General features: G+C 53.1%; 1 protein-coding gene across 3 annotated transcripts in view; it reads right to left on the minus strand.

Annotated features, from left to right (window-relative positions):
• Positions 1–27402, minus strand: part of ARHGEF18 (Rho/Rac guanine nucleotide exchange factor 18) — a 50894-nt gene that overhangs the window by 3876 nt on the left and 19616 nt on the right. For 2 of the 3 annotated variants that reach the window (XM_053372223.1, XM_053372222.1), the window contains 17 exons: positions 20824–20891; positions 19940–20003; positions 15838–15976; positions 13516–13628; positions 13032–13172; positions 11981–12231; positions 11041–11166; positions 10322–10439; positions 9112–9360; positions 7839–7915; positions 5805–5983; positions 5087–5178; positions 4674–4862; positions 4383–4529; positions 2980–3095; positions 2035–2088; positions 1225–1272 (listed from right to left, as the gene is read on the minus strand). In XM_053372223.1, coding sequence (XP_053228198.1) covers positions 1225–1272; positions 2035–2088; positions 2980–3095; positions 4383–4529; positions 4674–4862; positions 5087–5178; positions 5805–5983; positions 7839–7915; positions 9112–9360; positions 10322–10439; positions 11041–11166; positions 11981–12231; positions 13032–13172; positions 13516–13628; positions 15838–15976; positions 19940–20003; positions 20824–20891 — 2171 coding nt within the window. Of the gene's footprint in view, positions 1–1224; positions 1273–2034; positions 2089–2979; positions 3096–4382; positions 4530–4673; positions 4863–5086; positions 5179–5804; positions 5984–7838; positions 7916–9111; positions 9361–10321; positions 10440–11040; positions 11167–11980; positions 12232–13031; positions 13173–13515; positions 13629–15837; positions 15977–18239; positions 18628–19939; positions 20004–20823; positions 20892–27402 lie in introns of those variants that run through there. The other variant, XM_053372221.1, reaches the window with a different exon arrangement.

Genomic DNA, 27402 nt, shown 5'->3' on the forward strand with positions numbered 1-27402 from the left:
GCCTCGATGTCAGGGACTGGCTGGATGATGATGATAAGCTAGGGAAACCCAGCCTGATATAAAGGGGTATAAATAATAATATTATAATTATTATTTCAGCTGTCTTGCTGGGCCATAACGACTTGCCGGGGGGAGGAAGAAAGAAAGAAAGAGGGACTTGCCAAAGCAGAGCGCAAGAGACGGAGAGGAAAGCCGGGGGCCTCGATGTCAGGGACTGGCTGGATGATGATGATGAGAATAAGCTGGGGAAAGCCAGCCAGATGGGCAGGGTATAAATAATAACATTATAACTATTATTTCAGCTGTCTTGCTGGGCCATGACGGCCTGCCGGGGGGAGAAAGGGGGGAGTGAGAAAGAAAGAAAGAAAGAAAGAAAGAAAGAAAGAAAGAAAGAAGGAAAGAAAGAAGTTTTCTGGCAAAGTGTGTTTAAGGAGATACAGTGGTACCTCCGTTTTCGAGCTTCTCGGAAGCCAAACATTTCGGCTTTCAAATTACGAAAACCCGGAAGTAATTGCTTCCATTTTCGAACGCGCCTCAGAAGTCAAACGGCTTCTGCCGAGGTTTTTTCCCCCTTCAATTTTCTCAATGGAAATCACAGACGGCACTTTGCGACTCAGTTTTCAAATGTTTTGGAAGCTGAATGGTCTTTCGGAATGGATTACGTTCGAAAACTGAAGTACGGCTGTGACAGAAATCACTGGGTCAAAGCGGACCGAGGTAGCGTTATTATCGATTTACAATGGGGCGGAAGGTTCACAGGCTATGAAGGACTGGCTCACAAATTCATTGACAGCAGCACAAATTATGGTAGCTAGGAAGCGGAAGGGGCAAGCAGAATATAAAATGGGAGAATGGTATAAAGAGGTGTGGGATATAGCTATTAATGATAAATTAACGTGTGCCGTTAAGGTGAGACGGGGAGTGTGCAGGAGAAATTATTTCAAGGAGATAAGGATGGTGTTTGCAGAATTTGTGCTGTTAAAACGGAAAGGGGTCAAACCACCGCAAGAGGTGTTGAACGGAGTAGAACAGAGAGGGTCCCTCGGGACTCCGCGAAGACAGAGGGAGGGGTCTGATGCACAGAAAACAGTCAAGAGGGGGCAGGAGGGGGTATCCTTCTCCGTGGGTTTCGGGCTAAGTGTGCTCTGCTAAGTGTGCTCCCTGTGACCCCGTCTGCTGCCCTAAATCTGGGGGGCGCAGAGGGAAAAGTAGGGGTCCCCTTACCTGGAGGCTGAGAAGCAACTGGGAGAGGGTCTGTATCCTTTGGACGAGCTGAGGGAGGAAACAAAAGGCTGTCAAGAAGTGCTGGGCAAGCCCTGAATTGTAACATCGCAATAGATCACCAGCTAAAGATTGCAATATACAGTGGAACGGCTTGGCTCCCAAACGGCGCAAACCCAAAAGTGGGCATTCCGGTTTGTGAACGTTTTTTGGAAGCCGAACGTCCGGCGCGGCCGTCAGCTATTGTTTCCGGGGCGCCTGCACCAATCAGAAACTGTGCCTCAGTTTCTGAACCGTTTCGGGAGTCGAATGGACTCCCGGAACGGATTAAGTTTGAGAAGCAAGGCACCACAGTACCGATAGATCACGATGTCTGAATCAAGGATGGAGCTACGGGGAGGCACGGTTTTCCCTGTATTGATATTTTTGCCGGTGACTGCTCTCATGATTCGCTGCCCCCTGCAAAACAGAGCCAGCAGAGTTAACAGGGGCTGCAGGAATCGAGAGAAAACATGGCTGGCTTCACGGTTTTTCCGCCATTGTGATTTTTGCACAGCACACAAACACCGCGATATATTGCCAGGTCAAAAATTACGAAACCGGTATCACAATATGGACTTCCAACTGGTTTGGGGAGATCTATCTTTCAAGGGGAAAATCTCCTTGCTGGTTCAGGCCCCCCAGAGCTTCCCTCTCCCGTTTGAACCCTTCACCCAGACCCCAAACCGCTTTGCACATGCCCTTGCGCTAGGAAGCGGCTAGGAAGCCCCAAGGGCAGGAGGGCAGTGCCCAGGATCCTGCCCGCATGCTTACCTCCGACTCCGTTTCCAGGGAGCCGCCGGGACGTTCCTGCCTTACACTGTCACCCTGCAGAAATAATAATAATAATAATAATAATAATAATAATAATAATAATAATAATAAAAAATTTTATTTATATCCCGCCCTCCCCAGCTGAAGCTGGGCTCAGGGCAGCTAACAACAATAAAATAATACAACATTCTAAAATCATTTCATTATAAAATTAATTCAAATCAAATTGATGGCAACCATTGGGCTAGAGTTCTGTGCAGATTGCCAAAGCAGGGAGTTAGGCTGTGCCCTGGCCAAAGGCTTGGTGGAACAGCTCCGTCTTGCAGGCCCTGCGGAAAGATGTCAAGTCCCACAGGGCCCTGGTCTCTTGTGACAGAGCGTTCCACCAGGTCGGAGCCACAGCCGAAAAAGCGCTGACTCTGGTTGAGGCCAGCCTAACCTCTCTGTGGCCTGGGACCTTCAGGATGTTTTTGTTTGAAGACCGTAAGTTCCTCTGTGGGACATACGAGGAGAGGCGGTCCCGTAGGTACGAGGGTCCTAGGCAGTATAGGGCTTGAAAGGTTAAAACCAGCACCTTGCTGGTATAGCACCGGGTGAATGTGATCTTGCAGCGAGGACCCCGTAAGGAGTCTCGCCGCGGCATTCTGCACCCGCTGGAGTTTCTGGGTCAGTCTCAAGGGCCACCCCATGTAGAGCGAGTTACAATAATCCAGTCTGGAGGTGACCGTCGCGTGGATCACAGTGGCCAGATCAGGGCGAGAGAGGTCAGGAGCCAACTGCTTAGCTTGGCGGAGATGGGAAAGAAAGGCAGGAGAGGGGGCATTTAATTTTTTTAAGAAAACCCCAGCTTGTTTTAGACTTCGTTCCCAAATACGGACCTCTTCCGGCCTCTGGTCCTCCCTACTTGTGTCTTGCCAAGGGTGCCTGCCCCCCCAACCCCCTTACCAATCGCGGCCCTTCCTCTCCTCCGGCCGAGGGGGGGTCCTCCGGGTTGGCAAGGGGGGCTCGGCGGTCCCGCAGGCGCTGCTCCCCGCCGTAGACCTTCCTCTTGAAACTGCCCACTGGGGAAGAGAAGGCAGGGAGTGGGGTGAGAGGGGGCGCCCCGCTTTGAACGGCAAGGCAAGGGTGCTGTCAAAGGAGCAGCACTGTTCAGAAACAGGTGGTTACTCTTCGTTGGCAAAAACACAATCTGTCCAGGAGCGCCAGTCCTGATGAGCACAGCAACTCATCTCTGGCAGCTCTGGAAATCAGTGGCCAAGTCTGGAAATCCTTGCCTGCCCCCAGCTGCCCAAGTCCCCTTCCCTCTCTCCAGGGTTTTCCCCAAGCAATCGGAGACTATGTCTGCGGGCAGCCAACCTCTCCCCTGTGCTTTTCATGCCACTCTTGGTTCTGGGAGACCCGCAGAGAGGGAGCTTGTCGCAGGAGGGGCAGACCCCTGTGACTTCATCTCTGGCTCTTGGCTTCCCTCCTCTCTCCTGCTTCCGCTTCTGCCCCCGATTCTGGACTGCTCTCTGCCACAGAATCTCCCCGCTTACAAAACCCTGTTCCCTCTTCAGCTTACCCCAACTCCTCTGCCCAGTCTTCTCCCTCTGCCCACTCATCATCGCCCCGTTCCCCAGGCGCTGAGCCTTCTTCCCTTGGGGGTTCCCCAGCTGGTGCCCCCCACCATTCCTCTGCCGGTGAGCCAGTGTGGTGTAGTGGTTAAGAGCGGTAGTCTCGTAATCTGGGGAACCCGGTTCGCGTCTCCGCTCCTCCACATGCAGCTGCTGGGTGACCTTGGGCCAGTCACACTTCTTTGAAGTCTCTCAGCCCCACTCACCTCACAGAGTGTTTGTTGTGGGGGAGGAAGGGAAAGGAGAATGTTAGCCGCTTTGAGACTCCTTAAAGGGAGTGAAAGGCGGGATATCAAATCCAAACTCTTCTTCTTCTTCTTCTTCTGTCCATGACAGCCGCCTAAGTCCCCTCCTCTTTTGCTCTTTCCAAGCAATCCAGGACTGTGCCTACGTGCAGACAATCTCTCCTCCGCCCTCTTCATGCCTCTCCTGGTTCTGGGAGACCCAAGGGGAGGGGAGCTTCTTGCAGCAGGAGGGGGAAACCCCTGGGACTTCATCTCTGTCTCGTGGCTTCGCTCCTCTCCTCCTTCAGCTTCTGCCCCTGATTCTGCAATGCTCTCTGCCACCGACTCGCTCTGCTCACGAAGCCCTGTTGCCTCTTCTGCTTCTCCCTACTACCCCCACTTCCTGGGCTCTGGGCCTCCTTCCCCTGGGGGTTCCCTAGCTGGTTCCTCCCACCACCCCTCTGCCTCCAACCACTCTCCCCCTCGCCCCCCATTTTAGGGGGCCACTTACTTTTGGCCAGGCCGGCCGTGGCGCTGTCGTACCCCCCAAAGGTCTCGGCGCGCCTCAGCAGGCTCGACCCGCCGGTGGTGTCCTCGGAGCGGGCGGGGGCCGCGGACCCCCCTAGCTGGGTGAAGATCAGGCTCTGTAGGCCTTCCACTGCAAACGCAAAAACTGGTTTCGGCGGGGAGGCGGAGGAGAGGCGGCCAGCGCCCAGCCGAGCCTCTGCCCGCCGGGCGCTCCCCAGGCGCTTGGGAGCTGCAGTCCCAAGCACCCGGGGCGTCTCGCGAGCGCGGCACCCACCTTCCGCCACCGCCTTCTTGAGGATCGCCTCCCCCTGAAGGCTCTCCGGGGAGTCCGCCCTGCCAATGAGCCGTGGCCGGGAGCCGGGCGCCGGGTCCTCGAAGCCGTTCATCTCCGCCATCTCTAGGTAGATCTGTTGCTTGTCGCTCAGGCTCTGCAAGATCTGCTCGTCCTTTTGGCTCAGGCGGTCTAGAGGCGGGAGGCAGAGTTCAGGGCAGCGCAGCACCCAGGGGTGGGGGCAGCCAACCCAAGAACAACAGGAAAACAGAGAGCGCAAGGCCGCCTCCCCTTCCTGGGGAGACAGGAATTTCTCCCTTTGGGCGACCTTCCTTGCAGCCCCTGAAGAGCTCGGATGTAGGAATCAGGCCAGGCCTCCCCCTGGCCAAAGGGTCATGTAGTTCAAGCCTTCCTACCTTGGAATTCCTTCAGCTTCACTGCCCTCGCCTCGGCCTGCCTCCGCTCCTCTTCAGGGTCAGCAAGAAGCTCCTCCTCCTCGTCGGGACAGCTGAGCAGACAAGACAGAAGCGCCCCCAATAAACTCCTTAGGACGGCTTTGTTTCCTAAGACCTGCATTGGCTCAATTGGCACAATTCAAAGGGTTGGTGCTGGCCTTGAAAGCCCTAAATGGCCTCAAAGGGGCAGTAGACCTGGAGGAGCGTCTCCACCCTGGACACCGGGGTCCATCTCCCAAAGGTCTTCTGGCGGTACCCTCATTGCAAAAAGTGAGGCTATAGGGAACCAGGCAGAGGGCCTTCTCGGTGGTGGCGCCCACCCTGTGGAATGCCCTCCCATCAGATGTCAAGGAGATAAACAACTACCTGACCTTTAAGAAGGCATCTGAAGGCAGCCCTGTCTAGGGAAACCCAGTATAAATAATAAAATTACATTATAGAGAACCAGGCAGAGGGCCTTCTCGGTTGTGGCGCCCTCCCACCAGATATCAAGGAAATAAACAACTATCTGGCTTTTAGAAGACATCTGAGGGCAGCCCTGTTCAGGGAAGTTTTCTGATGTTTTATTCTGTTTTTAGTCCTCTGTTGGGAGTCGTGCAGAGTGGCTGGGTACAAATAATAAGTTATTAATATTCCATTCCCAGCAGGAGTCAGGGCCAGGGAGCTCCCCCCCGCTCACCTCTCCACCGCCCGGCGGATCTGTGCCATCCAGAAATTCCTCTCCTCCTTGGAGGCGGTGTGAATCTCGTACATCTCCGGCCCCTTGAGGGAGGCGCTGATCAAAAACATGGCCTTCTCTTCGTTGGCCACTTCCCGGACGATCAGCTTCTGCAGAGAGATCACCGGCGGCTTTGCGTCCTGCGGAGCAATAACAACAATAATTTTATTATTTATATCCTGCCCATCTGGCAAGAGCTGCGGTCACCGTCGTGACACCGCAGGGCAGCAAAGGCCTCTGGGGAAAACCCCGTAGGAATCTTTCGCAGGCAACCTCTGCAAGCCTCAAAATGCCCTTTTACACACCTGCTGAAAATCGCTCTTTCCAAATTTTCAGTGCCTAAAGTTTTACAATTTTGTGTGTGTTGTAAGCCGCCCAGAGTGGCTGGGGAAACCCAGCCAAATGGGTGGTGTAGCAATAATAAAATTATTATTATTATTACTACTACTACTACTACTACTACTACTGTACTACTATTATTATTATTTCTGAAGCGTCCTTAGAAGAGGGAGCCCAGGGAGACTCCTGTGCCTTGTATGGCACTCAGATTATTTCATGTCACTCGTCTAAGGAATACAAGAGAAAATGAAGAAATTAGAAATCAACGTACTACGGCACTGACAAAATAGGATTTGTATTTTGTACATACTGGGCTTGATGGTCAACCAGATGAGCTACACTTTAATATATTATGTCACCTTGTTGATTTTGACACTATGAGAAGCTGCATCTAATTCTTGAGAAGTAGTTTCTGGTAAATAACTTTGTGATTGTTATCATACAGCCTATTGCGTTCACGTGCTTTAGCAATTGGGATTTGCGTGATATAACAATGAATTTTATTTATACCCTGCCCTCCCCAGCCAAGGCTCAGGGCGGCTACCACCAAATATAAAAACAATTGATTGAAATACAGCTTAAAAAACAAGATTAAAATAAAACCTTAAAACATTAAAATGCAGCCTCATTTCAGTGGAAACTCAATCAAAAACCTTTTTGGGGATAAAAACGTCAAGTCTTCACCAAGGCTAACTATCCAGACTGGCCCTACACGGGCCAGAAAAAAGCAAGGGGAATCCCCAAATAGGAGTTCCAGCACAGAAGGAGAAAGGAAAAAAGAAAGAGGGGGAGGGAATCAAGTTGGCTCCAAGCCAAAGGCCAGGCGGAACAACTCTGTCTTACAGGCCCTGCGGAAAGAGATCAGATCCTGCAGGGCCCTGGTCTCATGAGACAGAGCGTTCCACCAGGCTGGAGCCAGTGCTGAAAAGGCCCTGGCTCTAGTTGAAGCCAATCTAACTTCCTTAGGGCCTGGGACCTCTAGGGTGTTGCTATTTATGGACCTTGGGGCTCTCCGTGGGGCATACCGGGAGAGGCGGTCCCGTAGGTACGAGGGTCCTAGGCCGTGAAGGGCTTTAAAGGTCAAAAGCAGCACCTTAAATCTGACCTTCTACTCCACCGGGAGCCAGTGCAGCTGGTATAGCACCGGGTGAATGTGATCTTGCAGCGAGGACCCCGTAAGGAGCCTCGCCGCGGCATTCTGCACCCGCTGGAGTTTCTGGGACAGCTTCAAGGGCAGCCCCGCGTAGAGCGAATTACAGTAGTCAAGCCTGGAGGTGACCGTCACATGGATCACTGTGGCATTCTGGTGGGTTTGATTTTGTATGGCACCTGGCTATTGTTGGGGTGAGCCAGCGATCGGCGACCCCGGGGATCCACGTTTGCTGTGCCATGTGTGCCACCCACCCAGCCTTGCCAGGAAACGGCAGATAATAATAATAAATTTTATTTATACCCCGCCCTCCCCAGGCTCAGGGCGGCTAACACCAATAAAATCATATACTGCAAATAGTGGCGCTGCTCATCTGCCTCAACTGCCTCCTCCCTCCCTCCCAACATCGTAAGATAATGGGGTTACTGTGAGGTTTAGCTGGCAATATATATGGGGAAGCAGGTATCGCCCGGCCCTGATGCCCGGCGGTGGGCTAGGCCACCTACCACAGAGGCGAATGTGTACTTCTGGTCTTTCTCCTGCAGCAGCAACAGCACGTCGGTCAGCAGCACGGCCAGGATCTCTGCCAAAAGTCGACAGAAACAGGAGTGAGACCAAGACGCTTTAGCAGAGATGGGGGGAAATCTGTGGGCGGTTTGAAAAATCGCCGCTCCCATACAAGTTCATTCAGCAGGGTGGGCTTAAAACCAAACCGTCAAAATGTGCTTTACGGGGAAACTAATTAATTATGGGGATGCAGGTGGCACTGTGGGTTAAACCACAGAGCCTAGGACTTGCCGATGAGAAGGTCGGCGGTTTGAATCCCCGCGACGGAGTGAGCTCCCGCTGCTCGGTCCCTGCTCCTACCAACCTAGCAGTTCAAAAGCACGTCAAAGTGCAAGTAGATAAATAGGTACCGCTCCGGCAGGAAGGTAAACAGCGTTTCCGTGCGCTGCTCTGGTTCGCCAGAAGTGGCTTAGTCTTGCTGGCCACATGACCCGGAAGCTGTACGCCGGCTCCCTCGGCCAGTAAAGCGAGATGAGCGCCCACAATCCCAGAGTCGGCCATGACTGGACCTAATGGTCAGGGGTCTCTTCACCTTTACCTTAATTAATAATGAAGAAAATGCGGTGTTAGAAATAATGCATGAAACCGCAAAAGGGGCCAGATGGGAGTCAAAATGTTTTGTGTGTTTTTTCGAACACTGGATTTGTGTCATGTGTTTTAAAAAATTATTTAATAAATAAAGAAATGAGGGTTCCCTTGGGGTCCCTTCCGACTCTAAGCAGGCCTGAGCAGCCTTGCCAGAAAATATCTTGTGAATAAAAGAGAGTGGTTTGTCGCCGGCTGACTCCCGGCACCCGGGGAGGCTGCACTAAAAAAGGTAAAAGGACCCCTGACCGTTAGGTCCAGTCGTGGCCGACTCTGGGGTTGCGGCGCTCATCTTGCTTTATTGGCCGAGGGAGCCGGCGTACAGCTTCCGGGTCATGTGGCCAGCAGGACTAAGCCGCTTCTGGCAAACCAGAGCAGCGCACGGAAATGCCATTTCCCTTCCCGCCGGAGCGGTACCTATTTATCTACTTGCACGTTGACGTGCTTTTGAACTGCTAGGTGGGCAGGAGCAGGGATCGAGCAACTGGAGCTCTCCCCGTCGCGGGGATTCGAACTGCTGACCTTCTGATCGGCAAGTCGTAGGCTCTGTGGTTTAACCCACAGCGCCAGCCTGCAAATCCCGTCCTCTGTCCCATGAAACTTTGGGGGGACGCCGAAAGGACCCACCTTTGAGGCGCCCGGAAGCCGCCTTCCAGCACAGAACGCCATCCACCAGGAGCCGCCTCTGGAGCATGTCCTCCTTGCGGAAGACCAGGCCGTTCTTGAACTTCCCCGACGACTTCACCTCCATCTTGGTCGCCATCTCGCGCAGGCGCTGCCCCTTCTCGTTCTCGTTGACCTTGGCGTCGACGGCCGTGATGACCTCCTTGATCAGCGCCAGCGCCCGCGTCAGGTCCTCGTACTCCTGGGTGCCGGCTGGGGGGAAGAAACCGGGGGACGATGGAGGAAGGGATTCGCTCCTGTCCCCCCGGGGGCTCTGTCCATTCAGGGACTGCAAGGAGCTGCGGAGAGCCCGGCTGCAGGATCAGGCCATCGGGGATCCTGTCCTCAAAGGGGGCAAACGGAGCCCCCCCCCGCAGGGAAGCCCCCAAGCTTCTAAGGATTTTCTATTTAAGTTATGTTATAGCCCAAAGGCTATTCATCAGGAAATAAGGATTAGTTTTAAGTTTTTCATGTGTGCTAAAACTCAGTCTAAGTTTTATTTTTTTTATTGTTTAACCACACCAGTTAACAAACAAGGATAGATATGCTACAATGTCATTGTTTTAGTTAAATAAATTGTTTAAATTGTTATTAAGGAAACGACTGTTTTTCTCCTTCCAATCAAGCACAGCAGAAAAAGTTGTCCAAGTATAAACAGTTAACTTATCAAACCTCACGATAATTTCATAATTATCTGCCTTATGTATTTCTACTAGCAGAACCAAATTGGTAATTCTTGATATAGCTGTAAAAACTACTCTGGAAATTTATTATTCCAAAACCGAAACCTTCACCTGCTTGTAAATGTTAAGATTATACCCGCGAGAATGAGTCTTTCTGTATAAAAAAGTGATTTTAATCAAGTCTTACTGACTAGTGATTTGAATCAATTTAAATCAAATGCACCCTGGTGGAAACCTTGCGACTTTTGTGGCTTCCAGGACCCAGGGGGAGGAGTCAAAGCCATTGCTCCCCCCACTTTACCCTTTAGCTACACCCACCACCTAAATGCAGCGGGGCCCCAACAAGGCAGCCCCTCTGAGGCTGGAAAGGGTTCTCCCCACACCCGAATGGGCCTCAAAGTTCAGTTGAGAGGGGGAAAGGGATCGAGCCATCAAGCCGGAAGGGACCTCTAGAGGTCCTCTATCCCACCCCCACCCCTCGCAAGCCGCACCTTCCGTGTTCTGAATGATGCGCTCCACCAGGACGGGGTATTTCATGATGCGCTGCGTCACCAGCAGGTTGCACTCCTGGACCCCGAGCCGCCGCACGATGGAAGAGTTGCTGATTCTCTAGAGGGCAAGGGAGACGAGAGATCTGGGCGGGGAGGGCTTCGCTTCGTGGGAAAGGCTTTGCGGCCCCCAACCTGCCCAATTCAGGCCCCCAAATCTCGCTCTCCCGAGACAGACTGCCACTGAACGCAGAGGCTTGGTTATGTACACACACAGAGTGGAACCTGGGTTCTCGCACTTAATCCATTCCGGGGGTCCATTCGACTCCCGGAACGGTTCGAAAACCAAGTCGCGGCTTCTGATTGGCAGCAGGAGCTTCCTGCAGCCAATCAGAAGCCGTGTTGGACGTTTGGCTTCCGAAAAACGTTCACAAACTGGAACACTCACTTCCGGGTTTGCGGCGTTCAGGAGCCGATTCGTTCGGGAGCCAAGCCGTTCGGGAACCTAGGTACCCCTGTAATTTCCTTTTATTCTTTTATTTATATGCTCCTTTTTTTCTTCCAAGGTTCTCCTCCTCTCCCCCCCCCCTTTCCATCCTCACAACGACCCTGCAAGAAGCTTCAGGGCCAAGTGGGGATTCGAACCCGGGTCTCCCAAGGCCACAATCTGTTCTTCACCATTATGCCCCGCTGGCTGAAGGTTCCTTTCCTGGCCCCCTTACCTTGATCAGGTTCTGGAACTTTTTGCTCTGTTGCAGGAGCTCTTTGTAGTGGGCGACCGCCTCTCCATGGCTGCTGCAGAAGACGCCGTACTTCTCCTTGACCAGCTCGCCTGTCTCCCCTGAGAACTGGAAACCGGGGAGGCAGGGGAAAAAGGAGGGGCGATTGCATCTCAGGACCGCAATACCTCTTGCCATATCAACCCACCTGGACCCTGAGATCATCTTCCGAGGCCCTCCTTCGTGTGCCTCCTCCTCGAGAGGCGCGGAGGGTGGCAACACGAGAGCGGGGCCTTCTCTGCAGTGGCTCCCCAACTGTGGGAATGCTCTCCCCAGGGAAGTTCGCCTGGCGCCTTCATTGCACACCTTTAGGCGCCTAGCAAAAACATTCCTTTTTAACCAGGCCTTTGGTTGACATCCCACGCCCTTTTTAAACGTGTTTTTTTAATTTGGGGTGGGCTATTGGGTTGTTAAAAGGGACGCGGGTGGCGCTGTGGGTTAAACCACAAAGCCTACGGCTTGCCGATCAGAAGGTCGGCGGTTCGAATCCCCTTGACGGGGTGAGCTCCCATTGCTCGGTCCCTGCTCCTGCCAACCTAGCAGTTCGAAAGCACGTCAAAGTGCAAGTAGATAAATAGGTATCACTCTGGCGGGAAGGTAAACGGCGTTTCCGTGTGCTGCTCTGGTTCGCCAGAAGCGGCTTAGTCCTGCTGGCCACATGACCCGGAAGCTGCAAACCGGCTCCCTCAGCCAGTAAAGCGAGATGAGCACCACAACCCCAGAGTCGGTCACGACTGGACCTAACGGTCAGGGGTCCCTTTACCTTTACCTTTGGTTGACATCCTACGCCCTTTTAAAATGTGTTTTTTATTTGGGGGTGGGCTATTGGGTTGTTGTTCTGCGACTGGGGGTGAGGGGAGAAAGGGCCCCCCCCCGGACCCACCTGCTGCACCAGGAGGGCCCCGATCCGCTGGACGACGTAGTTCCTCTCGCTGCCTTCCTCCAGCGCCTCCTGCCGCAGCTCCTTCAGCTGCGAGAGGAAGGCTCCGTGCAGCTCCAGCAGCTCGTCGGCGCAGGGGAAGAGGCGGAGGATGGTGGCCTGGCCAAACTGCAGCTCCTCCCGCATGGCTCGCGAGTAGACCTTCAGCATGATCTTCAGCGTCCGGACGTGGTGCATCTCGGTCTGCATCAGCTCTGGAGGGGGAAGCACATCACCCTCGTTTGAGTCCCGACTTTACAACCCTTCCGACTCCCCAAAAAGTCACACCTCCGCCACATGTGAACGTAATTCCCGGTTTCCTGGCACACCCTCCAACGTAACACTGAATATTCCTTGTTTATTTGATTTAATCTGACTGGTGTTTAAGCACCATCTCCAAGCTAACTTTTCTTTTATTCTTATGGACGACAGTTTCAACGCACAATTCTCCACTATTTCCCCCTAGCTTTGACTATCTATCTGCCCTGTTGTCTCCTTTTCCGATGCCTCTTTTAACTGATCTTCTTGATCCTTTTTCTTTTCTTCAAATTTTTTTATTCATTTTATAACACAAATAAACAATACATACAGACAACACAAACAATACAAATTCTTGTCTTATCCTTATTTTCTCTAAACATTGTCAGGTGAGCTTCCCCAAGATCAAATCTTCTGGATCCTCTTATTTCTACTAATATTTTATCAATTTCACCGGTTTCCCCCTTTTATAACTGTATTAGGCGGCTGCATTTGTGTGAATGGGGACCTGCCCTCCCAGCTAGCTTAGGGGTCTGGAGTCAGGGGTCCTGCCTGCCAGCTGCCTCCGCGTGTCTCTGTTGTTCCCCTTGCAGAACTCCGCACAGGCAGGCAGAAGGCAGAGACAAAGCTGGGACTCCTCCCTGCCTCTGGCGCCACCTGCTGTCGGGCTCCCTGCTTCCCATCCATCCGAGCGCAAGGGGCCCTGGCCAGAGCCGCCGCAGAGAGGGCCCCGCGGAGGCGATTCCGGGCTCCTCACCGTAGATGACGTCTTGCCTCTTGGCGACCTCCCTCTCCTGCTGTTTGGCGTAGGCTGGCTCCACCGCGAGGCTCCACGACGGGGCCTCAAACTCCCGGGCGTCCGTCTCCAGCTCGTTCCACAAGGAGGCGTACTGAGCATCTGCGGGGAGGAAGAGGCTGCTGCAGACAAAGTGCTCGACGGGCGGTTCCCCCCCCCCCCGGCCGTCTGACGAAGAGCTCTGGCCACGGAAAGGCCTTTTTGCGGCCGGAAAGCGAAACCCTGCTAATTCTGCACCTTGCTTGTCTCTAGCTGTGGCTCCTGCGTTGCAGGGGGATGGACTAGATGATATTTGGGGGCCTCTTTCTGACTACACAATTCTGATTCTCCACGCACAAACACACACACACACACGCTCTTGCTCTCTCTCGCACTCAACATCCCATGTCCCAGCGCACTGTGTCACCACAACCCCCAAGGCACAGGATTCGGCCCCCCCCCTTACCTTCCACAAAGACCGATTCCGCCGTGGAGGGGGCCACGGAGACGACATCCTCGGAGGCCGCTTTCGGCTTCAGGAAACCCGAATCCCCCTCGTCCATCTCTGCCCCCGTGAGCCTGAAGAGGGGAAAGCGCAGAGCTGGCGTCAGAGGAGCTGCCAGCCCCCTTGTCGGACCGCCTAGCCGGGTGTCACACAGTATTGGGAGGGGGCCTCACACCTTTGGGAACGGGACGGCGGAGGTCATGAAAGAGGAAGAAGGATTGTAGAGTCGGAGGGTCATCGAGTCCAACCCCCTAAATTTTTGAGCCTAGGGGGCTCGGCCCACAATGCCGAGATGAAGAGTCACATGCTCCACTAACTGTAAGAATGGGGGGAGACAGGGGGCTGCTTCAGTTTAAGAGCATCGAGGAAGGGATCTAAAAACACCGAGTCTGGGGTGAACATTCAGTGCTGCAAAAAGCAAACAAGCGACAACTCTGAAAGCGGGTAAAACCACACGTCTCCCTCTGTCACTGGAGGCCTGAAGCAGCTCCAGAGCTCAATGACTTAAGACGCGTTTGCTGGATCCGGCCAAGGTCTGCTCCAGCCTCCTGCTCTCACAGTGGCCAGCCAGAAGCCTCAGTGGGAAACTGGCAAGCAGAATTCGAACCCAAGAGCCCTCCTGTCGTTTCCGGCAAGCAGAACTCAGAAGCATGGTCGCCTCCGACAGTGGGGGCAGAGGCAGAGCTGTCCTGGGCTAGGAGCCCTCGAAAGCCCCCTCCTCTTGCAAAGCCATCCAAGTTGGTGCCCCCCTCCCCGCCTCTTGTGGAAAGGAGTTCTGCAGATTAACTCCACACCGAGCGAAGGAGGGCCGCCTTTTATCTGTTGCAGGGGGCAGGGGATAAAAGCTTTCCCTCTTCCCAGCTCCTTTTCTCTAAACTAAAAATTAAAAAAAGCTTTCTGGGGCTGCAAAGGGGTGGGACCCCGCAAGCCCGTCCCAGCAGAAAGATTTACAAAAACAGGACGGAGAAAACCATCTCTTTGAAACCTGCGTGCTGAGATCTGCTAGCATGTCGAGAACAGATTTTGCTGTGTGCCAATGAGTTTTGAATGGCTGGCGTTTCGGTTATGTAATAAACCTCCTTTCTGTGCCTCCTCGCTCCCCCCAGTGGCAATACTTCTGCCCACCCTCCTTGCAAGCTCGGGCTGATCCCTGCCCTCGCCCCCCTTTCGCTTGCACAGTCAGCCCCGATCTTGCAAATTCCAGCCCCCTGGAAATCTCACTCCCCACACTCGAGGGCTGGCCCTCAGCCTGCCGGCATCAGGAGACATTTGCAAGCCCAAAGGGAGAGCCGTTCCTTTGCTAGGAACGCGGAGCAGAGGGGGACCAAGACCTCCCCGAGAAACAGACCCACACCAGCTCAATGGGAAGCAGCCCTCAATCGGGCGAGGGGCGCTTGGTCCCCGTCCCCAGAAACAGAGAAAAGGATCCACAACTTGAGATTCTGACAAGGACTAGGACCTCTGAGCGCTTTCTATATGACTTGACTCTCATCCTGAGCCAGGGGGAAATCTTGAACTAGAGTCGACAACCAGATACGGCTGATATCCTTCAACCGGGGCTCTGCGGTTTTGACCCCCGTGCAACTGGACTCAGCCTACGTGCCTGTCCGACAGTTTTGCTTCCCATCTGATTTCTACCTTTTGTTCTAAATGTTCCCTATTTTACCTACCTATTTTACCCCGAGGGTGCTCTAGTGCAACCCCATGCAATGCAGGAATCAGAGCTAAAGAATCATGCAGTTGTTCAGTTGGAAGGGATCCCCAAGGGTCATCCAGCCCTACCCCGGCAGTACAAGGATCTTTTTGCCCTACGTGGGACTCGAAGCCACGGACCTGAGATTAAGAGCCGCGTGCTGAGCGAAGAAATAAAGCCAAGGAAGAAAGGATTTCATACTGACAGCAGCCTCATGCTATAAAACACCAGACGGCAATCTCCTGATGCTGCCCCCCCCCAAATGAACCAGAAATATTCCAATTTAAAATCATGCTTGCATCTGCCACAAGTCCAGGGTTTGGGGAGGGGAGAGTCTCCCCGCTTTTGGGGGTCCTTTAGACCCATGTTTTTCTGCAAAAGGGAGGCTAGCTGGGATAGCAGGCTTGTTTGGTTTTGAATGCCTTATGTAGATTTTTCAATTTCGCTGTTCTGCATGGGACAATGACAATAAAGATTATCGTATCACAGGAGGAGGGAAAGAGAGGAGGGCTGTGCCAAAGGAGGGGGCGCTCTTTCCCGCTGCCTCCCGCCCCCCCCTCGGAGCCCCCAGGGCAGGCTTGCCTACTCACCCGGGCTTAGCGGCAGCCCTGACGGAAGCTGCGTCGGCCAGCGGCGTGGGCGAGCTCCCCCTCTGCGCGATCGTCATCCCAAGGGCGCCGCCATCCGGGCCCAGGAGGGATCCGTGCGGGTGCTCCCGGAAGGCGGAGGCTACGGAGGCAAAGGCAGAGTTGGTGCTCAGGAAACGGGCGGCGAAGGGTGGCCCGGCCGCCCGCAGGAGCCCCCGGCCGTCCGAGTGGGGCCGGAGGACGGAGAGGATCCGGGAGGTCAGCAGCTCGTTCTCCAGGAAGACGCTCTCGTTCCAGCGGTTGGAGAAGGAGCCGCAGAAGAGGAGCTCGGAAGGCGCCGCCGTGGCGCCGTTGCCACCCTTGGACGTGGCATTGCCCATGCCTGCGAAGCGGCACTGTGGCCCGGGGGGCACGACACGCTTTTATACCGCCCGGCCGGCCCTTCTAGAAGTGTCCAGAAAGGCAAGCGCGGCCGCTCAGCAGCAGGGGGCGTATTGGCGGAACCAGCAGGCAAGTCTGGAGGGGAGGAAATTGGGCCCCCACTGCGTGCTCTGGAAATTGCTAAGTCCCTCGTTGAGCGGCCGGAGCCCGCAATTATTTACACCTCGGCTCCCAAAGGGAGAACATGCTCCCATGTGTCAAAGAATAGAATTATCTTACAACCGTGAGGGAGGGGGGAATTGTGAGAGGCTCACGGCCGCCGCGCCAAACTGAGGAGCTGGAAGACGAGTTGGCAAACGGAAAAGGCACATTCACCCTCCGAGGTGTTTGATGCACAAAACAGCCCGGCGTAAAATAAATATAATTAGGGGGAGGCCGTGTTTCGTCGGCTGGAGACATTGGCAATTAAGGGGGGGGGAGGAGGAATCGAATTAAGAATTGCACACTGCTGTGGCCAAGAAGAGGAGAGAAGACACACAAACACACCTACACACAGCCAGGAGGGGAAGGGTCAGAGCTAGGCAGCGTTAGAAACTCACAATATATAAGCTGGCTGCCGAACAGCCCCTTAAACCAAGGTGGCAGTTGTCAAAACGGAACTTCCAGATGCCATTTTTGGGCAAGACGGCTCTAAAGTCCTATTTTCCAAAGGATGGACTGACTGGGATGGATTCTCAGTTAAACACCTGGTACCTTAACAAGGTAGAGGACTACCTTGAGTCAGGTTAAGAGCTCTGAGAACTAAAAGGAAAGTCCCTTGATCGAAGGACAGTCCACCGATATATTGGTCTATTCCAGGCTTCCTCAACCTCGGCCCTCCAGATGTTTTGAGACTACAGTTCCCATCATCCCTGACCACTGGTCCTGCTAGCTAGGGATCATGGGAGTTGCAGGCCAAAAACATCTGGAGAGCCGAGGCTGAGGAAGCCTGGTCTACTCCAACCTCTTTTTACTGGGGACACAGAGCACTCGTAACACAGGGATATATCCTTCCAAACGGTGAATGGAGAAAGCCAAGACAAGCGGCAAACAATCCGCTATAACGTCGTTTGCTGCTCCTGCTTGGGCTACCCAGAAAAAGCATTTGGGTCCCCAAATTTCATTCCCGTTGTGCAGATGAAATACCACGGATAGAATTCAACAGGATGGGGTCAGAGCGGGTGGAAACTGGAATGACCCAAGGATTCCCTGATGCAGACGTCACAGGGTTGCGAGAGGTCGAAAGCCAGGTGCAAAATGTGCTTGGCGAATTTCGCACAGCGGAGGTACAGCTGGCTCCGAAACCTTGGGGAGCTGCTGCTGAGTCCACGCAGGCGATTCCAAGCTCAACAGACCAAGGACCTAGCTTGGAATTGCAAGGACTTTGGGGGGTGGGTTTGCGTCATTCATAAGGCAAGCACCGCAGCTGAGCAAAGAAGCGATGCCCTTGCCTGCAGACTCCCAGCTGAAGCCCCGAGAACAGCTGCTGCCAGACAGTGCTGGCGGCACTGAGGATATTGGGCTTCTGGGAATACTGGGCTTTAAGAAGACAGCAAGGCTGGCCGGCCTCTCCCCATGGGGGTCTGTTCACTCCTGACAAGCCTGTTTTGCTGGAACAGAGCTCTAGGGAAAGCGCAAGGGGCAGCAGGGGGAGAACAATCTCTCCCAGGATCCACCCTCACTTCAGTTGCCCAGCGCGGAAGAACAGGCCGTTCTCGTCCGCACAGCAGCCTGGAGGTGCTATGGGGAAAGCGGCAGCCAGAATGCGGTGCGGATCAGGCCAGGGCAAGAAGCTCTGCCAACCTTTTCTTCCAAACCTGACGCTGGGAAGATCAACACAGGTTTTATCCGCACGTGCGGATTTCCGGGCAAAAAACCGGATGGAGGAAAGCAGCTTTAAGTAGCAAAAGGGAAGGGCTTGCTCACGTAGTGCAAGATCTGAATGGCGGAACACACTGCTGCAGGAGGCCACGGCGGACACTGACCTTAGACGGCTTTCAAAGAGACAAATCCATGGAGGAGAGGGCTGCCAAAGGCGGCCGGCCACAGCAGCTCGGCTTCTGAATCCCGGTTTCTGCGAACCACAGGAGGACAGAGGGTTCTCGCACTTGAATCCGGCTGGCGGGTTTCCCATTGAGTCGTCCAGTTGGCCACTGTGAGGAGGCTGGGCTGGTCCGATGCTGCGGCAGCCGGACTCGGCTTGAGTTTTTATAGAGCCTCCAGCTCGGGGGCAGTCTACCTCGGTTCCTGGGTTCTCGGGGGGTATTTCTCCGCCGTGAGACGAGGAAGCTGGCCTGGAGGGGCCTGAGAAGGCAGGCTCTTCCCACGTCCGTCACGGAAACGATTCTTGCCGCGCAGGCCCACGGCTGGCGAAACGAAGTCGTGCCCCCGGGCGCTTCCATCCCCCATTCCAAGCTGAAAGCCATGCAAACTCCACAGCCCTGGAGCCGTCCAACGGATGCCCCCTCCATCTCATTTTCTGCCCTTTGCTGGCTTGGGGGGGGGCCACGAGGCGAGTGGGAGAACCGCCGGCCCCCGAAACGGTTTCTAGTCCGGCCGGCTCTCCCCCCTCCAAGTCCCCCTCCTGCCCCCCACAAGCCAGGCTCCCCGAAAGGCAAGCCGTTTTCTGAGTTCAATTAGCACAGCCTGCAGGCCACCGAAGAGAGCCATTGATTCCCTGGCCGCTTCTCTTGACAGACCAGACTGCGCACCGCAGAGATGCTCCAACCGCTAGGCAGAGAGGAAAAAGGGCCCGCTCCCCCCCCCCCCGCAAACCCGCCTCCAATCTCTTACCCAGCTCCTTCTTCTTCTTTTTTAGCCCCACTCAGTGCCGGGAGCCAAGAAAACCGGCACAATTTAACAGGCATGCACAAACAGCCAACCTGATAATATAGATAGATATCTATTTTCCCCCGTTTCACAGCTGCCAAGCAAGCGATCGATGGGGGGAAAACAGCTTATCGATTTTCTCAGGGCTCTGTGATATTTTTCGTTCCCGTTTTTTGTCGAGGTTTCACAATGAGGTGAGATGAAGGGAAGGAGGGAAGAAGCACAAAAAGGCACACATGGGGCGATTTTAGGCCACTCGGGAGCGTTCTAGAGCTTTCCCGAGCGAGGAAAAGGGGGAGCCACTTTCTGGGCTGCCCAGCGCCCCCCACTTTTGTAGCGTTCGATCATGCCAACGGCCCATCTAGTAGCGTTCCTGACCTCACAGCGGCCGACCAGTTGCCCATTATGGGAAACCCGCGAGAAGGACGTGAGCACAAGAGCCTTCTCTCTACAGGTTCCAGTGGTTTCCAGAAATTGGGATTCAGAAGTATTCCTGGGTAGATGCAGAAGGGCGCAGCCATCATAGCCCGATTCTCCTCCACCAAGTTGTCCAGTCCCTTTTTAAAAAGTTGGTGGCCGTCACTGTGGCAGGGAGTTCCACAGTCTAACCATGTGCTGCAGGCAGTATTTCCTCCTGCCGGTTCCGGGTCTTCCGACATTCGGGTGCCCGCGATCTCCTGTGCCCACTTGCTGTGCGCCAGGCGTGATTTTACTTCAACCAGGTGGCCTCTTCCTCGCCTCTCCTCTGAACTGAAAAGGCCCAAACGCTGCCGCCTTTCCTCTTAGGGGGAAAAGCCTCAGCCCCGCCTGCAAGGAAAGTCAGAGCCGAAGAAAAAGATGATTTTGGGGGACGAACCTGGGCTGTAGCTCCGGAGCGAACTGGGTGGGGAGCTCGGAGGGCGGAGGAACAAATCTCTTTGCTGCAAGATAGAAAAGGGGAGGGAAGAAAGAAGAGACACAACACAATGAGAAAAGGAAACTGGACTTGAAGGGCTTCGCTGTGGCAAGACATCGTGAATCGTGACGTTTGCGCGCTATGCAAAAATCACAATACAGTCGTACCTCGGATCCCGAACGCCTTGCGAGTCGAACGTTTTGGCTCCCAAGCACCGCAAACTTGGAAGTGAGTGTTCTGGTTTGCGAACGTTCTTTGGAAGACGAACGTACGACGCGGCTTCTGACTGGCTGCGGGGGCTTCCTGCAGCCAATCGGAAGCTGCGCCTCGGTTTCTGAATGTTTTGCAAGTCGAACGGACTTCCGGAACGGGTTCCGTTCGACTTCCGAGGTACCACTGTTTGGGGAAAAGCATGAAGCCGGCCAAGGTTTCTCTCGATTCCTACAGCTCCTGTTAACTCGGCCGGCTCAGCTCTCTCAGCGAATTGCAATAATAATAATAATAATAATAATAATAATAATAATAATAATAATATATTTATACCACACCCATCTGGCTGGGTTTCCCCAGCCTCTCTGGGCAGCTCCCAACAGAATATTAATAATAATGATGATAAAAAAGCGATAAAACTTCAAACGTTAAAAACTTCCCTAAGCAAGAACAGGCAAGGCAAATATCAGGGTGTGGGGAAAACCGCGAAGCCAGCTGACACCTTTGCATAGCCCCATCCTTATTTCAGATGTCATGATCTATCATCGCTGTATCGCAATGTTTAGCTGGCGAAGAAGGGAGGCCAAGAGCCCCTTCTGCGTCTCCCCGCCTTGAAAAGGAGGAAGGTGGCTTACCTTGGACTTGGCCCCACTGCATTCAGGCAAGAGGGTCTTGCAGTTTTTGTGGACGTTTACTGCGCAATCTGAGGAGGGGAAGAAGAAAAAGAAGCGTGGGACTTCCTTCTTGCCAGGCCGATCCCACAAGTCCCAAGCCGACGCCAAGTGCCCCAGAGATGACTTTGAGCACATGCAGCGCTCAGCCCGACCTGCAGAAAGCCCTGTGGTTCACCTGTGGAACTCCCTGTCGCAGGAGGGAACAGCAACTGCCAAAATGTCCCAGGAGGAAGGGACTTTTCTTTTAAGTTCTCAAAACTCTTAACACAGCTCAAGGTCCTCTGAACTAGCCAGATCTTTAAATGAGAATCAATCACGGCAAGTCCATCCTTTGAAAAATAAAGACTTTTAAATAAATAAACGGCAACTAGACATTCCATTGTGGGAACTGCAACCTTGGTTTATGGAGCCATTTGGTGCCTGGCTTATATATCTGAGTCTCTGATTGCTGGGGTAGCTCACTGGAGCACGCGACTCTTCATCTTGGGATTGTGGGTTCGAGCACATGGGGAGCAAAATATTTCTGCATTGCCGTGGGTTGGGCTAGATGACCCTCAGGATCCCTTCCCACTCCAGAAAGCTATGATTCTATGATCCCATGCTAATAATAATAATATTTATTGTTCGTAAAAAGGGAGAGGGGTGGCGCTGTGGTCTAAACCACTGAGCCTCTTGGGCTTGCCGATCGGAAGGTCGGCGGTTTGAATCCCCGCGATGGAGTGAGCTCCCGTTGCTCTGTCCCAGCTGCTGCCAACCTAGCAATTTGAAAACACACCAGTGCAAGTAGATAAATAGGTACCGCTGCGGCGGGAAGGTAAACGGCGTTTCCGTGAGCTCTGGCTTCCGTCACGGTGTCCCATTGCACCAGAAGCGGTTTAGTCCTGCCGGCCACATGACCCGGAAAAGCTGTATGTGGACAAACCCCGGCTCCCTCGGCCTGAAAGCGAGATGAGCGCCGCAACCCCAGAGTCGCCTTGGACAGGACTTAACCGCCCACGGGGCCTTGACCTTTTTATTATCATTTATACCCCGCTGGGTTTCCCTGGTCAGCCCCAACAGAATATTAAAAACATGATAAAACATCAAACGCTGAAAACTTTAAAAGCTAAGCCACAGGTCCATCATCCAGGCCTGTGCTCCGTCTGGCTCTCAGGCCGAGATGCCAAATCCTTAGGTCTGCAGGTGGCAGAGGATGACCCTGGGAACCTCCAGAGACAGTTTGGCTGCTCCGACAAGGTCCCTCGGATAAAGCGTCTCTTTGCTTAAAACACACCCACCCTTTGAAAGCCGGGGGGGGGGGGCTTTGCAAGCTCTTTCTGAACCGGCAACCACCAGTTTTGTTGCTGCCTTCGTCCTGCCGCTGCCGGAAGCACAGAAGACGTCAGGAATCGGAGGCTGCCGTCTCCAAGACAAGCTGAACCGGCTGAAGCAATTCACAATTCACGCAAGACAGAGGCTGGTGGGAAGGGGTGGAGAGCCCACAGCAGGGTGTTCCCAGTCTGACCCTTCTGCAGACTGGGTGGGGCAACCGGCCCACATGCGAATGAGGGCAACGAAGGTTCAGAGCTGCTTAGAAAGCAGTGGGGGGGGGGTCCTGCTTCAAAGGCCCCTAAAAACAACCCCAAATGCCAGAGGTGTGTAGTCAGGAGGTAACTGGCTTTGCAAACCCACGGACACCAGGGAATTAAGCCTCCTTGGGAGATAAAAACAGAACTTCCATGTGTGCCTGGGCAATCGGGGCCCAAGGAAACGGGAACCTTCTGTTCATCCCCAAGCCTGTTCGCCTGGAGAAGATCTCCACTCGCCACAGGGGAGCGGCTGTTTATGAGCCTGGCGGCAGCGCTCATAACCCAGAAGCCATGTAGTCCGACCCCCTGCAATGCAGAAACCTTTGCCCAACGGGGGGCTCGAACTTGCAACCCAGAGAATTAAAGAGTTGTGTGCTCTACCGACCGAGCGGACCAGATGTTTTCCACCTTTTAATTTTCATCTGTTATAACTGCTCTGTTTTATATGCGTTGCTAAAAGGGGATGGGGTCTAGAAAGAGCGAGGGGGAGGCAGCTGAGAGCCACTGAGCTAATCTCTAAATGGCCCCCGCTCCACAAAAAGGCCTCTCTTTCTACCTGCAAAGGCTCCTTCGCCTCCTTTCAAGGCCAAGAGTCCCAAGGGGAAACACGTTTCAGCCCCCAAACCCAGCTGTATCGGAACGGTTGGTGTTTTTTTTTTTAATCAGCAAGGAAAGGGTGAAGGAAACCAGGAACTCCCATGCCTAGGATGACCTCACCCCGAAAGGTATTCCGAGCATCTAGGAAGTGGGAAAGGGCAAAAATAAACAGAAACCGAACAGGCCGGGCTCCAGAGATCCCCTCCTGCCTGCCTTGTTTAAAAACACAAGCTCCTGCGGGGGCTTTTGGGGGCGAAATCTGGGGAGGAGCCACAGAGTGTAGTTAGTGGCTTGGGGTGGGGAGAGGACCGGCCCCAGGACACGTGTCCGGACAGGTGGGGCAAAGAAAGCGAGACCCGGCTGAGGCCTGCAGGTGCAGAAGGGACCCTCTGCAAGGCAGAAGTCACAGCGGAGGAATCCTTGGCCCCCAATATCTGTTTGAAAACCTCCAACAGAGGAGAGTTCGCCTTCTGGGGGAGTCCAGGCCCTGTCAAAACCCCTCTTAACACTCAGAAACAGCTTCCTGCTACAGCGGGACCTCGGTTTTCCAACGTAATCCGTTCCGGAAGACCATTCAGCTTCCAAAACATTCAAAAACTGAAAGCGGAAGCCTCAACACAACAGGGAAACTCAAAACGGAAGCTGCGCTTGGCTTACGGAAACCGTTCAGAAACCGAATCATTTGCTTCCGGGTTTCACTGTATTTGGTTGCAATCTCCTTTCTTGCCATCAGAACCCACTGGTTCAAATTCTCCCCTCTGGAGTGGTAAAAATAAAAAATATATAAATCTGACGGCCCTTCCGATATTTGAAGATGGCTGTTACATCTGTCCTCTTCTCCCAGGCTAAGCACGCTCGGCTCCTTCAACGGCTGATCATAAGGTTTGGTTTCTACTAGGGCAATATCTGGTTTTCAACATCGTGATGCATCATCGGCTAAGCATATACTGATCTATTTCCCCCGGACTTTAAGCTGGTTTTGGGCGATATATTAATATATGGCCCTGCCTAATTCCCCTTGACCTGGACGCTAGACTTCCGTGGATGCAGCCAGGAACTGCATCGGCCTTGCTTGCTGCTGCGTCACAGGGCTGAGCTTGGAGTGCAGGAACATCTGGAGGGAACAACATGAGCTGCTGGTCAAGGCACCTCTGGCCGTGCCTTGATTGCGAAAGAAAACTCCAAGAGCGGGGGAAATGCGCAGCCAGATATACACAGCAGGAAGGTCTTTCCTCCAGCGTGGCGCTGGTAACGCCAAGGTTTGGGGTTTGATCCGCACAGTCTCCCTTCCACCTTGGCAATTCCATCCTCCTCTTCCACTTTATTATTATTATAACCATTATGTTTACTTTGATAAAAAATAATGCATGCAATACATTAGGAGTTTTGCTGGGGATGTCAATGAGACAATAAGGATGACAAATGGGATTATCATCAATAAACAAAATTTCGCATTTTGCCACATGCATGCATGTATGGCCCCTAGGGTCAGGGACCTAATCTTTATGCTGCTTAATAAAGCACCATGCATTCTAATGGAGCTATGAAAATGAGAAGGTATTAAGAATTTGAATTTTAACAGGGAAGGATGACCAAGATGACCAAGGGTCTGGAAGCCAAGCCTTATGGGGAACAGTTGAAGGAGCTGGGTATGTTTCGCCTGGAACAGAGGAGGCTGAGAGGAGAGGCTTCTCTTCAACATCCGCGCAAACTTTGTTTAGCTCTCGGACCCCCAGCACGGCCCTCCCAGTCCCGCCAAGGCCTTCCTGGGATTCCTCCAACCCCTTGGCATATAAACAGTGAGGCAAGGTGTGTTTAGGAAAAGGTGGCGAAGGGAGGGGGACCGCGGACAGGAATTTATCTATTTGCTGATGATCTGAGAGTTAATTTTATTGTGTATTATTATATTCTAACAGGTTACTGAATATTACTTTATTTGATACAAGCTGTTCTGTTTTGAAGTTCTGCTTCCTTATGACTTTTAGTATTGGAATTTATTATAAGGTGCATGTTTGTCATATATTTTGTTGCCCTAAACCGCCTTGTGTGTAGTAATACACTCGTACCTTGGTTGTCGTACCTTGGTACTCATCCGTTTTGGCTCGCGAACACCGCAAGCCCGCAAAACAAGAGGATGCCAGTCCTGCTGGCAATTATTATTATTATTACTATTACTATTACTATTACTATTATTATTATTATTATTATTATCCCCCTTTAAGGTCCACTGGCAGGTTAGAGCCATTTTAAAACACAGTTTTAAAAAGTGTTCTTATAGGGTGGCTCCTAATGTGTCAAAAGTCCAAGTTAAAAGAGGTGTGTCTTAAACACACAAAGGAAACTATATAATTAAGGCGTTGGGTGAACCTGCAGGGAACAGTAAAGTCATGACAACTGCAACTAGTTACGGGCCTAACTCTAAAACTGATAAATTGTTGCTTTCCTTTAACCTATTACAATTCTTATATTATAGCACTGTCATGCCGATAATGTACCACATTGTGTCCAAAATTAAAACTGTAGGAATAATCTAAATCTGATGCCTAGAGAGCTCAGTTGGTTTTTGTAACTATACAGCTTTTAGAAGACATTTCTAATGTCTGATTTTTCATTATGCTTTTATATTTGTCGGAAGCTGCCCAGAGTGGCTGGGGCGAACCATCCAGACAGGCGAGGTGCAAATAATAAAATTATTATTATTATGGCAGGTGGTTTGGGCTGGTATTTGCAGAAGCCTCTGGGCGACACGGCCCTCAGCCACAAACTCGGATGTGCCAGCGAGGACTTTAGACTTTGGAGCAGAACTGCAAACCGTCCGCTGCGTTTGTCCTTCGCAAGGTCGGCGTTCGCTCCCTTCTTCTCCTTCACCCAAAACGCTCTCGGCCAAAACATCCATTGAAAGGTAACCAGAAGCGGCCGGAGGGAATTGATCAGAGGCAAGATGCCAAACCACGCCTAGGGAGAGGCAGGGCTTTGCTCGCCCCAGTCAAAAGAGGCGGCCGTCTCAGGCAACCCAGCCAGCGGTCAGAGACAGTGGGAGGGTCCTTCATGCAGCATGGTGTTAAACGGTGGAACTCCCCCCCACTGGTTGCTGCAAACTACAGAAGGGGCGTTGATCTTGCATTCGAATCCTGGTCAGTCAGTGTGAGAACAGGATGCTGGACTAGATGGGCCCTCTTGGGACGGATCTGGCAGGATCCTCGGTCGTTCTCCTGTCCCCACAGTGACCCGATGCCCCAAAGCCCCCAAACAGGATCTGAGCGACATGGTAGCGGCTCTCCCCACCTGTGACTCCCAGGGAACTGGCCTTATTCAGACATGTTTGCTGCTGCTCCCTGCACACATCTTGCAGGATCTCCTCCATCCCGGGTGCTCTGAGGGTCCCCCATGTGGGAGGGGTTGCCAGGGATCCCCTTTCTCTGTCCCAGGGGGAAGAGGGAGAGGGGGCTGGACGCCACTAGGACCCAGTGCCCTCTTGCCATGCTCTGCGGGCGCAAGTCCTGAGGACAGCGAGGGGGGGCAGGCCTCTCCGAGCACCACAGGAGCCCCTTTCTCCCTTCCCGGGGTGGGGGGGGGCTTGCACTCTGGATTTGAACCAGGGACCAATGTCCTTCCACCTGGCCAGAGATCTTCCTCCAGCATCCCCATCCCAATCCTGTCATACATGCTCTGGGGTCCGGAGGCCCCATGGTGATGGAGTGGGCAGTTTCTTCTTGCTACAATGGCTCCCCAATCCTCGTTTTAGACACATGAGGACTAGAAACTTGATTTTCTGCAAGAGGACTAGGAACTTGACTTTCTGCATCTGGGAGGGCCATAGGCTCCCCCTCCTTGTTTTAGATGCAGGAGGACTAGGAGCTTGTTTCCTCAAGAGGACTAGCAACTTGACTTTCCCCATCTGGGAGAGCCATAGGCTTTCCAATCCTCGTTTCAGATGCATGAGGACTAGCAACTTGATTTTCTGCAAGAGGACTAGGAACTTGACTTTCTGCATTTGGGAGGGCCATAGGCTCCCCCATCCTCATTTTAGATATAAGAAGACTAGGATCGTGACTTCCCACCTCTGCCAGAGCCGCAGTCTCCCCCCATCCTCGTTTTAGGTACAAAAGGACTAGGAACTTGACTTTTCCCATCTGGGAGGGCCATAGGCTCCCCCTCCTTGTTTTAGATGCAGGAGGACTAGGAGCTTGTTTCCTCAAGAGGACTAGGATCTTGACTTCCCACCTCTGCAAGAGCCACAGGCTCCCCCTCCTCGTTTTAGATGCAGGAGGACTAGGATTTTCTGCAAGAGGACTAGCAACTTGACTTTCCCCATCTGAGAAGGCCATAGGCTCCCCATCCTCATTTTAGATACAAGAGTACTAGGATCTTGACT

The sequence above is a fragment of the Podarcis raffonei genome, chromosome 18 (genome assembly GCF_027172205.1).
Source record: "Podarcis raffonei isolate rPodRaf1 chromosome 18, rPodRaf1.pri, whole genome shotgun sequence".
In the NCBI taxonomy this organism is placed as follows: Eukaryota; Metazoa; Chordata; class Lepidosauria; order Squamata; family Lacertidae; genus Podarcis; species Podarcis raffonei.